The sequence below is a fragment of the Leucopleurus acutus genome (genome assembly GCF_964270905.1).
Source record: "Leucopleurus acutus genome assembly, chromosome: 1".
Lineage (NCBI taxonomy): Eukaryota > Metazoa > Chordata > Mammalia > Artiodactyla > Delphinidae > Leucopleurus > Leucopleurus acutus.
The window spans coordinates 33,816,139-33,829,069 of NC_139142.1; the positions used below are offsets into that span (position 1 = coordinate 33,816,139).

General features: G+C 45.1%; 1 protein-coding gene across 2 annotated transcripts; it reads right to left on the reverse strand.

Moving 5' to 3' along the window:
- Window positions 1-2,754: 2,754 nt before the first annotated feature.
- On the reverse strand, window positions 2,755-11,941 carry RDH12 (retinol dehydrogenase 12; the record flags this gene model as incomplete). Of its 2 annotated transcripts, none has more annotated exons than XM_082855596.1 (7): window positions 2,755-2,923; window positions 5,674-5,863; window positions 7,530-7,739; window positions 8,573-8,641; window positions 9,702-9,857; window positions 10,336-10,454; window positions 11,874-11,941. In XM_082855596.1, the coding sequence occupies 7 exons, from the start codon at window positions 11,939-11,941 to the stop codon at window positions 2,821-2,823; spliced, it is 915 nt and encodes a 304-aa protein (XP_082711722.1). In that variant the 3' UTR covers window positions 2,755-2,820. The 2 variants fall into 2 exon arrangements, with proteins under 2 accessions (XP_082711722.1, XP_082711721.1); XM_082855595.1 differs by having other exon boundaries at window positions 8,573-8,677.
- Window positions 11,942-12,931: the final 990 nt, after the last annotated feature.

Consider the following 12,931-nt stretch of genomic DNA (forward strand, 5'->3'; position numbering starts at 1 on the left):
GTCTCTTAGAAAAAATACAAAGAGGTTTTTCAAATTTCAGACTTCAGATATTTGATACAAGTCAAGAATCGGATGAACTTCATTAAGCCAATCATACTAGCAAGTAATCTGGCAAACAAAAAAGTATAAAATGTAATAGCCCAAAGGGTTCCAAACACACACACTCTAAGGATTCCATATATTTTAAAGAACAATCTTTTGAATGTTGTTAGCATTCTGTTCTCTGAAAAAGATGTTCTAGAGAGAGAAGATTCCAATTTGATAAAAATGACTATATTTGTTTTTGTTTTTTAATTTTATTTATTAAACTACAGTTGATTTAAAATGTTGTGTTAGGGCTTCCCTGGTGGCACAGTGGTTAAGAATCCACCTGCCAATGCAAGGGACACAAGTTCAAGCCCTGGCCCGGGAAGATCCCACATGCCACAGAGCAACTAAGCCCATGCGCCACAACTACTGAGCCTGCGCTCTAGAGCCCATGAGCCACAGCTGCTGAGCCCGTGTGTCATGACTACTGAAGCCTGCGCGCCTAGAGCCCATGCTCCGCAACAAGAGAAGCCACTGCAATGAGAAGCCCGCGCACAGCAACGAAGAACCAAAGCAGCCAAAAATAAATAAATAAAATAAATAAATTTATTTAAAAATTTTAAAGTAAATAAATAAAATGTTGTGTAAGGTTCAGGTGTACAGCTTCAGATTCTTTTCCAGTATAGGTTATTACAGGATATTGAATATAGTTCCCTGTGCTATTCAGTAAATCCTTGTTGTTATCTATTTTATATATAGTGGTTTGTATATGTTAATTTCATACTCCTAATTTGTCCTTCCCCCTTCCCTTTCCCCTTTGGCAACGTTTGTTTAAAATCACTGTATTTGGGCTTCCCTGGTGGCACAGTGGTTAAGAATCCGCCTAGCCAGTGCAGGGGACACAGGTTCCAGCCCTGGTCTAGGAAAATCCCACATGCCGTGGAGCAACTAAGCCCATGTGCCACAACTACTGAAGCCCGCGCACCTAGAGCCCGTGCTCGGCAACAAGAGAAGCCGCACAATGAGAAGTCCGCGCACCACAGCGAAGAGTAGCCCCTGCTCGCCGCAACTAGAGAAAGCCTGTGCACAGCAACGAAGACCCAATGCAGCCAAAAATAAAATAAATAAATTTTAAAGATAAAATATCTACCCAACCCCCCAAAAAATGTTATGGGGGAAATAGATGAAACAAGATTGACAAAATGTTAACAACGTTGAAGCTGGGTGACAGGTAGGTACGTGGGGTTTTTCATGATACTATTTGCTTTACTTTCATCTATCTGAAAATTTCCATAGTAAAATGGTTTTTTGTTTGTTTTTTAAGTCTACTTGCTATGGAAGGAAAGGGAATTTTTGTCACCACATGCCCTTTGGATGCTTTCAAACTGGAAGCAATAACATAACTTCTTGGGTCAATTGGCTAAAAGATTTGGCATGTCTCTCTGCTCTTCTTGGAGAACTTCAGCACTTAAGGCAAGAAACAGGTCACCCAAGGCCACAGCAGAGGAGAGCAGGGAGGCCAAAAGAGAAAAGAGCTATGATTTTAGGCAGAGGGTTTATCAGAGCTTGGTTTTTCTGCATCTGTGTATCAAATTAAATGAAGTCCTCTATTACCTCTGGGCTTAATCTATAGTGAAGCTCAGCATCTGTATAATTTAAGTCACTCCTATCACTTCTTAGATAATCAAATGTGAGAGCTGGAAGAAACTGGAGAAAATACTCAACTGAACCATCTTATTCTGCACCCAGAGGAGATATTATAAGAAGGTTATGGGTGGCTGGGTAGGGTGAGATAGTACTCATTAAACTTGGTTTTGGGACTTCTCTGGTGGTCCAGCGGTTGAGACTCTGTGCCCCCAATGCGGGGGGCCCGGGTTTGATCTCCAGTGAGGGAACTTGATCCCACATGCTGCAACTAAAGTTCCTACACGCCACAACAAAGATCCCATACGCAGCAACAAAGACCCGGTGCAGCCAAATAAATAAATAATAATAAAACAAAACAAAACAAAACAAAAACAACAACTTGGTTTCATTTCTCCCTTGCTACCCTGAGAGAATAAATAAGGCAATAAGGTGAATGTGCAGTCTTTATTTTCTCTAAAAATTGAGGTAAAAGGGAACTCTTTAGAAAAAGAAATCATCTACATTGAAAATGGGACGGTCCAAACTTACACAATATGTTAATTATATCTCAGTAAAGCTGAAAAAATCTGCTTTTAATTTTTTTTTAAGTACTGGAAAAAGAAAACAGGAAGGTCCAGCTTTACATCGTTGCTCCAGGATGCTCAGAGGAAGGAACTAAAACTGGCCAAGGTTGAGCCAAGATTTTCCTGAGTTGGTCCAGACTCCAGATTAATGTTTCAAAGAGGAAAGAGATCAGTCAAGAGTTTTTGAGTCTATAGTCCCTGGAAAGAAGTGATGTTGATGCTCCTGTCACCTCAGCTGAGCGTGCTAGCTGGTCTTGGTAAGGAAATTGACCCAATTTCCCAGGTTCTTCTGCCATCCCTGTGCCCAGCCTGGCATCTGCCCAGTCCTCCTGGTCCGAGAGGGTGGCCGACTCTGCAAGTCTTGGAGAAGAATACTCTGTAGGTGTGACTGTCTCGTGCCATGAGCCAGCCTCACGAGAGGGTTGGGTGTGCGAAGATTTCTAGAAGGGTCAAGAGTATCAGGGCAGGGCAGGATTCGCAACAGCAGCCAGCCAGGACAATCCTGCAGGGTGGGCCTTCTCCTCGGTCCCCTTTCCTTATGGCGTGGACTGAGCCTCATACAGCTGTGCCTATTCCACCAGCTTTACTCCCACTGGATTCCCAGCAGCTCACAGCTGACGTTCCACAAGCGCTCAGCCGTTTTGTTATTCCGGGCCCCTGGAGACACCCAAGTCTTCTTGCAGTCACTGGAGGGCATAGAAAGGGGGTGAACATCCAGGAGTGAAAATGGACAGTCTGGAAAAGTTTATGTCCTCTTCTTCAGAATATATTTCTAAATGTGTAATAAAATACATTAGATAAAAAGAAACTAACTGTATTGAAATGCAGTTTTAAAATATTTCCTTTTCTTTTTTGTACTGACTTTTAAAAAATTTTAATTTTATTGGAGTGTAGTTGATTTTCAATGTTGTGTTAGTTTCAGGTGTACCTCAAAGTGATTTAGTTATACATATACATATATTCATTCTTTTTTAGATTCTTTGCTCATATAGGTTATCACAGAATACTGAGTAGAGTTCCCCATGCTATACAGTAAGTCCTTGAGGGTTATCTATCTTATATAAAGTATAAAATATTTTAAAAACAATGTGTGGTATAGTAATGTGTTCTATTAGAAGAGCTAGCACTGGGTCTAATCACTACCAGATTTCAAAGTATTGGCGAGAAGTGACATCCTGAGGTATCTGCAACAATTGCAATGTGACATGAAATTATTTATAGTTTTCTTGGGGACAAAGTCACCGGTATCACTACTACTGCAGTTCACTTCCTACATTCATAATCAAAGGAAATGGCAAATTTCAGATGGAGGTTAGGGAAACTAAAGATGAAATTATCTTTCCATCCAGGTTTGAAGACCCCTTAAATTCTATCCACAGACCCCTCGTGTCCCGTGAACCCGACTAAGCACCCCTGTTTTGTTTTGGGGTGAGCAGGGTTGGGGCAGAGCACACTGTTCATGGTGTTTTTCTTTAAATAGAAGTTTTGGACTTCCCTGATGGCGCAGTGCTTAAGAATCCTCCTGCCAATGCAGGGGACACGGGTTCCAGCCCTGGTCCGGGAAGATCCCACATGCCGCGGAGCAACTAAGCCCATGCACCACAACTACTGAGCTTGTGCTCTAGAGCCTGCGAGCCACAACTACTGAAGCTCACACACCTAGAGCCTGTGCTCTGCAACAAGAGAAGCCACCGCAATTAAGCCTGTGTGCCACAACGAAGAGTAGCCCCCTCTCGCTGCAACTAGAGAAAGCCCACGCACAGCAATGAAGACCCAACACAGCCAAAAATAAATTTTAAAAATTTAAAAATTAATTAAAGAAAAACTGGGATCATACTGTACCTAGTTTGGGGAGGATACCTTTCTCTTGTTAAAAATGTACAATTTTAATTTTACAAGTAATGAATTAATATATAATCTTTAAAATTTATTTTTAAATAATAAAGGAATACCTAGAGTAAAAGGTTAAAATCCTCCTTCACACTGCCCCCCGCCCCCCGACTCTTCCTCAAACTCCCCGGAAGTAACTACTACTGTGTAGTAGTTTGCTGTGTATCCTTTCAGACTGTTTTCTATGCATTTACAGTGAATAATTATATAGTTCTATATTTCATTTTTTTTCTGATAATATTATATCACTAACATTTTCTCATTAATTGAATATTATTCAAAAATACTTTTATATAGTGACTGTATTATATTTTATCACATGATTAAGGAGGGGTGTTAAACACCCAGACTCCAGGGTGGCATTGTCTAGTAGAAATATGATGCGAACTACAAATGTGAACCACATGTGTAACTTTAAATTTCCCAATAGAAATTTTAAAGTATTTTTTAAAAAAGTGAAAAGAAATAGGTGAAATTAATTTTAGTAGTATATTTTATTTAACCCAACATAGCCAAATTATTTCAGCATGAAATCAATATAAAAATTAATGAGATATTTTACATTTCTGTTTTTCACACTATGTCTTCAAAATCTGCTGTACATTTCACACGCACAGTATGTCCCAGATTGGACTAGCCATATCTCAAGTGCTTGGTAGCCATATATGGCTAGTGGCAACCACACTGAACAGCACGGCTCTAGAGCCAGTCTGCCTGGGTTTAAATCCCAGGCCTACCGCTCATAAACTATATGACCCTGAGCAAGCTAATTTTTCTGTGCCTCAGTTTCTTCATCTGTAAAATGGGGACAATAATACGATCTACCTTTCAGAGTTGTGATGATTATATGAATTAATACACGTAAAACTTAGAAGAGTGCCAAACATGTTGTAAGAGCTCAAGCAACATTAGCTATGATCATTTATCCATTCCCCAATTGTTGGACACTGAGGCTATTTCCAATGCTTCCCTTAATAAATGGTGTACCAGTGAACCATCTTGAACAAAGTGGGACAGAAAAGCAGACTGGGCTGGATCAAGTCATGGAATGGGAAGAAATGTAATCCTGGGCTTCCCTATATTCCCAGACTCTGATTGCCCATTGAGTTTGTGATAAACCTCAACATCAAAATGTCTATTTTTATGTTCCAACAGATAGTGCCAGTCTTTGCAGCTTTGGGAGAAGTGTCCCTAGAGTTCACACTAGGGACAGGTGACTTTGCCCTGGAGTTTCGTGCTATGTGTCATTTAAAAATTCATGAAGGAAGTCAGCCAAAAGCTTCAAGGAAGAGAAATAGGCTCTACAAAGGCCTACCTGGAAATGTGGCACACAGGTTTGAAACAGAGCCATAAAACCAACTTTTGCCATGTTTCAAATGTAAGTTTCCTTAGAAAAGTAACAGCATTTGGTCTACTGGCCCAACGTGAACCTGGATTCCCCCATCAGGCACAAACTTGGCCACTGCGGGTGCAAAGCCCAGGGAGTCCTATGCCTGCCTCACCATACACACAGGTGATGGGGAGAACGCATGCGGCCTCTGCGCACCTGAAGTACTTGCCGCTCAGGGGCTCCAAGCCCTCAGCCAGGGCGCAGTGCAGGCTGGTCTGGGCCCCCTCCCTTGCCGTCTTGAGGAAGGGGGAGAAGAGCTGCCAGAGCAGGCACAGCAGGAAGGAGTGTCGGACCAGTTCGGAGCGGACGATGCCTGGGTGCACTGCATAGGTGGTGACCCCCGTGCCTAGGGCAAAAAGGGCACAGTTAGACCAGAGACACACTCCGAGGCCGGGGAAACAGCTCATCTCCTGCAGCAACATGCACGATTGAGAAGAAGGGACTTGGGAAACAGAACCCCAGTGTTCAGAAGACACCACCTCTAGCCAGGTAGAATCTCATGGGTAATTAATTGATCTTATCCAGAAAGATCTATAGCCTTCTCAGCCTTCTATGCTCCAAAAGGAATGCTTGGTTGAACATCCTTCTATTTTAGTGTCATCTTAATCTTTGGCTTAAATGGTATCTTTGGAATTTCTGTTGGAGGGTCTTAGGGGCAGCAATCCTGTTAGAAGGTAGGAAGCTAGGACCTTGTCGTGAATTGCATTTGCCGGGCAAGCACATTTTATGAGGTTTAGATTGAGGGGTGTTGATGGAAATGATGAGAGTTAACATGCCCCCAAGACACCCCTGCCGCCTCCACTATTTTTAGTACTTATTACGTACAAGGGCTGTGCTACATGTTTTAAGTGTTATCTCATTTGACTCTCAAAGAGGTTCATGAGGTAAGTAATATTAAGAAGCCCATTTACAGCTGAGGAAACCAAGTTCTCATCACAGACAGGTTAAGTAAATTTCCCAAGGTCACACCTGGCTGGTTGCAGGGCCAAGGTCTGAACCTCGATGTAGAGTAAAGAGCATAGACTTCTGAGCTAGATTGCCTGGAGTTGAATCCTGGCTCGCCTCGGAATTAATATATCTTGCTCGGGCAAGTTTCTCAAGATATCTGCGCCTACCTCTTCTTTTGTAGGGAGGGGAAAAATAATAGCACCTACCTCATAGGAATAGTGTATTCAATGAGTTGAGACACAGATAGTATACGGCACACACAAACTCTCAATTATTGTTGTCATTATTAGTATTCATTTAAATGATTACCCTATTCTGCTTTCTGCATTCTGATAGTAAATACCATTTTCCCCAAACTCTGGCTTACTCACTGTAGCAAATGGTCCTCCAGATTCACAGATGTCAGTGTCAGAAGCTCAGCAAAAACTCCAGGGCAGCACAGAATCATAGGATCAAGAGTGGCCTCACCTCATTTTACAGTTGAGGGGAGAAGTCAAGGGAGGTCAAAGGGACATGTTTGTAGACACACGCGGCTACTGTGTGGTAGAGCAAGAACTCAGACCCAAGTATCTGAAACCCTGACTCCAGGCAGTGAGTGGCAGCTCTGTAGCTCAGCTCACCCTGTAAACCTCAGCAACTGGCACAGCAAAGGAAGCACCTGGCTTAAAGCAGAGTCCCCACTTTCCAGTCCTCACTCCTTCACTTGCCATATAATCTTGGGCCGGCCGCTTCTTTGGACTTCAGTTTGGACCCATAAAATAGTGAAAACAATACCTACTCTGCCTGTTGCAAGAGGTTGTTGTGAAAAATCAGATGAGATGATAAATATGAAATAAGATGTGACAAAGCACGTAAGGTTTATAGGTTCCTGACCTCTGTCCAGTTTTAAGCTTCCCAAGGGCAAGGACTCTGTTTTTACTCAGTTTTATAACCTCATTCTCCTTCGTGCACAGAGCTGCCACTGAAATGTGCACGTTTGACATCCTGACTTCAGAAGTTTCTGTGAACCTCTAATCTGGACTGAAGCCCCTGCTTCTTAACCCTGGCCCTTTCTCTAGACTTACCTTGGAGCCTCTTGGCCAGCTCACGAGTAAAGAGCACATTGGCCAGCTTGCTGTGGCAATAAGCAAAACCCCGGTTGTAGGACTTCTCACCCTGGAGGTCATGGAAGCGAATCTTGCCAGCATGGTGGACCACTGATGACAGGTTCACCACCCGTGCAGGAGCGGACTCCTTCAGCTGCCCCAGGAGCAAGTGGGTGAGAAGGAAGTGGCCTGTGAGGAGAGCCAGCAGAGGAGATTGAAGAGAGGAACGGCAGCCTGGGCTCGGGGTGTGGGAGCTGATGTATGACAGGGCTTCATCACTAGCTCACTATCTTCTGGGTGTGAACATTTTGATACCATGAGTAACAGTGTTAATGGTCAGTCAGTCTGAGTTGGTGGAGTACTCAAGGCAAGGGCCAGAGCTGGACTCCAGGTAAGGCAATATATACGTAATCTGTTGTTATTTGTTCCTCTGTCCTTGCCCCGGTCAGGAGCAACTGCTAGCTTCTGACATCCCCCGTCTGGTTATGATCACACAACTGTGGGCATGTACAGAAGGAAGGATGGAATAGTCAGGGAAAATAACTTTTGCCGAGGATCAGAGAACCTCTTCTGTGATCCCCTCACTAGAGCCATTGCCTCGAGCTGCGAACACTAGCCTCTCTCATACCTCAAGTCCTCAAGATCTGCCTCCACGATGGACCAACCCTTGTTTGCTTGGTCCTCAGTTATAGATATGACCCCCGCTCCAGCCAAACACGGACTTCACCCCCACTCCTGACCCTGCTTGGCAAGTCTTGCATTACCACAGTCCCATCCAAGAAGGACCTTCTTCTTCCTGGTATCTCCTATGTTTGGGGTTTCTTAACGGTATGAGTAGGATAAGCTCTCTTTTTTGTACTGGTTAGGAGAGAGATAGTGAAAGAAAAACCAATACCTCCAGTCTAGCAGAATCTTGGTCTCTATGAGGACCAGTGGAGATCCTCAGCACTGGTACAGGGTCATCTCCCTACAGAGAACATGATGGCATGTGCCTCGCTTTTCACTCACTCTAAGATACTCACCCAGGTGGTTGACTCCCAGGTGGGTTTCAAAGCCATCAGCTGTCTTGGAATATGGGCACATCATCACTCCTGCATTGTTGATCAGAATATGAAGCTGCTTTTCCTCTGAAGAGCACAACCAAGGAGACCATGTGGTTAGCAAGGAGTCAGCTAGCTGCCAGTCCTGAGTGTTTGTTCCTTGCGTTTGGACCTATCTCAGTGATATTCAGTAGCCACTGTCATTGGGTTTCTAATTTTATATATATATATAAATTTATTTATTTATTTTTGGCTACATTGGGTCTTTGTTGCTGCACATGGGCTTTCTCTAGTTGTGGCGAGCAGGGGCTACTCTTCATTGCGGTGTGCGGGCTTCTCATTGTGGTGGCTCCTCTTGTTGCGGAGCACAGGCTCTAGGTGCATAGGCTTCAGTAGTTGTGGCACGCGGGCTCAGTAGCTGTGGCTCGCGGGCTCTAGAGCACAGGCTCAGTAGTTGTGGCACACGGGCTTAGTTGCTCCACGGCATGTGGGATCTTCCTGGACCAGGGCTCGAACCCGTGTCCCCCGCATTGGCAGGCGGATTCTTAACCACTGCGCCACCAGGGAAGTCCTGGGTTTCTAATTTTAGTTGCTGTTATCTTCCTGGACACCATTCATTCATTCATCCATTCATTCAGCAAATGTGTACTTAGTACTGACTCTGAGCTGGGCTGGGCACCGGGCATACAGTGGTAAAATAAGGTAGACATGGTTCCTGTCCCTCATGGATTTCATAGTCCTTGACAGAAGATGGTCATTTTCCAAGATACAGAAGAATATTGGCAGCAGCACAACTTCCCCTTGTGCCTATGGCCACAGAAGTTTGATTCTCAGGATGAAAGAAGAGAGTGGCATCAGGGCCACACCTCGATGGCAAGGTACAAGCCCAGGCAGGGAGCTGTCACCTCCACCATTCCCACTGCTGAGGCAAGGATCCTGCCCAGCCTGTCCACCCGCCATCCCCGCGCCAATTCCCTGCCCTGCTGGTTTGTGTGGCAGAACCTGTGCGGTGGAATCCATGATGGGTCTGATGTAAAGGTCAGAGCTGGTCCAGGGTGGAGCAGCCACTCCCACACCCAGCTTCCTGCCTTTCTAACCCCCAGGGCCTCACCTGCCCGGAAGCCCTCAGCAAAGGCTCGGATGGATTTGGTATCAGATAGGTCCAGTTTCCGCACCAGCACCTGGGAGTTCTTTGTATCAGCTCGGATTTCACTGGCAGCAGACTCCCCCTTCAGTACATCTCGGCAGGCAATGTATACTCGGGCTCCTGGGGCCAAAACAAACAGGCAGCAATGTGTTCAGACCCTGGGCTGAAGAAGAGTCTAGTGAGTGAGTTTGGGACTGGTGGACAGAGCATTCCCCGCACCATCCCTAAAGCAGTGAGTGGCTAAATTGCCGCTTCCAGATTCTCCTTGCTATCAGCTTAACCCCAGGCTGGGAACCCTGGTTTTTACACCCTGATATTTTACATGGCTTAGGATCTCCTTTTAGAATAACTGACCTGACCAATATTATACACGGACATCATTGTTTTCCTTACTTTATATAAATAGGGAAGGAGCAGGAAGGAAGGAAAGTTTAAGCCACAGAGTAAGTTGGTGTCACAGCTGGACTTGAATCCCAGGTTCCTTGAGTTCCTGACCAGAATTTCTAAGCCCAGGAGGAAAGATAAGGGAACATGAGTAGAGTTCCTAGTGAGAAAGACAGGAGGTGCTGCCCTGTGGAAATGGAAAGGAAGGACTTGCCTCTGCGAGCAAGGTCTCTGGCTGTCTCCTTGCCGATGCCTGTGTTGGCACCGGTGATCACCACCACCTTCCCGGGAAGCTGCACGTTTGTTTCACAGACCCCACCAGCAAAGAACTTCCTACAGGCAAGAGAAACAAAACATTTATGCACCATCCTTTCCAATCCCAGACTGAGATACATAAAATCCACCCAGCCTCAAAGAGGGATTTCTTTTTGTTGCTGTCAGGAGACTTAAAGAAGCTAATCTTCAGGGGACAGCGTCTCCCCAGTGGGCAAGGCAGTCTCCTGCTTATCAGCTCAGCTAGGGAGGTCACGTGCCCGGAAGCTACAAATGATCATGTGGGCAAACAGAATAAGTTCTCTTGAGCCAGGGCCAATGGTTCCTTGTTAAACAACAAAGATACCTCGCTCCTATCTCTAGAGGTTCCCAGAGGTCATCTTCCTTCTCTATCCTGCCCTTAAAACACGAGGGGGATGGGCATCAGTGGAATCAGTGGTCCTGACCCCTCACCTTCAATAAGCATCAATGGTGAGTAACTGATGAACAGCACCTCCAGGGTCCCTACGGCTCTTGGGCTGCCTCTCCAGTTTTAGAGAGCCAGAATATTCTGCCATCCCACTAGAGATTGCATACTCGCCATCCATGCACAGAGAGAAAACCTCCCTTGTTCAGACCTCTGTGCAGAGAGCATCCTTTTACATAGAGTTGACTTGATAAGTTCCCAAAAATAGGACGGGAGGAAGTAAAGCTAACATCACCTGAGCATCATCCAACTGCCAAGCACTAGGCTAGGCATTTTCCAAGGGAATTTAATTCTCTCAACCACTCTGTTATTATCCCCACATTACAGTGGAGAAAGCTGAGGCTCAGAGAAGTTCAAGTCACTTGCTAATGGTGGCAAAACTGGAACCCAAACCCAGCTTTCTATGACGGGACCTAGAGCAACACTCTGTCTCTGATATGTCCATTTAACCTTCTTTATCATCAAGAACTTAAAAGTTCTCTACTCATAACACACATTTCTTTGACATCTCTAGAAATCTTCCACAGCAAAAGAGCCAACCCAAAACGTTAGTTGAGGATAGTCTCAAAGGGAAGAGAGTGTGTTCCCTTCCCCAGATGCCTGGTACTTAACAACTGAGTCCCTCGGCAATGACCACCCACCGTAATGCAGCAGGGCCACCTTGACTAGGGACGGTGAAGAAAGGGAGACCTTCAGAGGAAGCCAAGGGAATGGAGTGAAAGAGCAAGGACTCCCCCATAAGATGTCTGTCAAGCTACTTAACAGAGTCATCCACTAGCATCAGAATTCAAACCCGCCCCTCCTCTCCCAGCCCCAGGTGCTTCCTTCTCGTTTCCCACCACAATATTCATAACTACCTCCTTCCTTCCTGCTTTTCCTGCCTGACTTTCTCTCCCTTGGCCTCCATCCCTTTCTCTTCCTTCAGCAGCTAAGAACTCATCTTCTTACAAGCTCCGTGGCTCCCAATTCAGGGCTTTGTAAACTATTGAATGAGTTACTGAATTAAGACAAACCTGATGGATGGAGCTGTCACATACAGGAAAGAAAGGAAGGAGGTGAGCAGTCCCAAGAAAACCAGCATCTTTTCAACTTCTTTAGTTGCTGCTGCTTTACCAAGAGCAACTTTGACTCCAACTCTGGCTCGGGCTCCACCTTGTCTGGCTCCAACTCTTGGCTGCTTCTTGCTGCTTCTCTTTCCTCCAGCTCCTCTCGCTCCTGGGTGTTCAGCAACAGCCTGGCTCTAAGCATAGCCCAGAATCCTATTTAAATCCGAGAGCTGTCAGAGCACAGCCTGCTGGGAGATGTAGTCCTGGGAGAGAAGGATGGAGAAAAGAGCAGAGCCTCACACTTACGGGCAAAGAGAATGAGGGGAGATGGAGAACTGCCCCTAACTTTCCCACCCTCAGTCATTTCTCTTATCTAGGGAATGTGTTCCCTCCACCACCCTCACTTCCACTCCTGCAAAATAGAATATTTTTAACTTTAGCAGCAGACCCCATGATACTTGAAATACAGTGTGATTAAAATAGACAGACAAGGAAGAAACCCCCAGGAGAGAGGTGAGAGAATTCAGGAGAGTGTTTCCCTTGGTGGGGAAGGGGTAGAGACTGGGGTGGGGTATGTTGGGATCTCCTGGGGGGGGGGCTGGTAGTGTTCTGTTCTTTGGGGGGGTTGCTATTACACAGGTGTGCTCACTTTGTGAAAATTCACTGAGTCACACACTTGATGTGTGCACTTGACTGTGTTTTATGTTCTGTTTCAATGAAGTTAACACACACATGTATCGTACATGCCAAAGAAAAGGTATAGTGTTTCAGGGCATGGGCTCTTAGCATGGACTTCCTGGTTCAAATCTCAGCTGAACTGCTTACCAGATGGGTGGCCCTGGGCAAGTTACTAAACCTCTCTGTTAACTCACTTTCCTCACTTGCATAATGGCATGATAAAATATACACCTACCTTTTAAAGTATTAAATTAATTAAATAGGTAGGAAATTTGAGACAGAGACTAGCACATTGTAGACACCGTATAAAAGTTGGCTGTTCAGGGACTTCTCTGGTGGCACAGTGG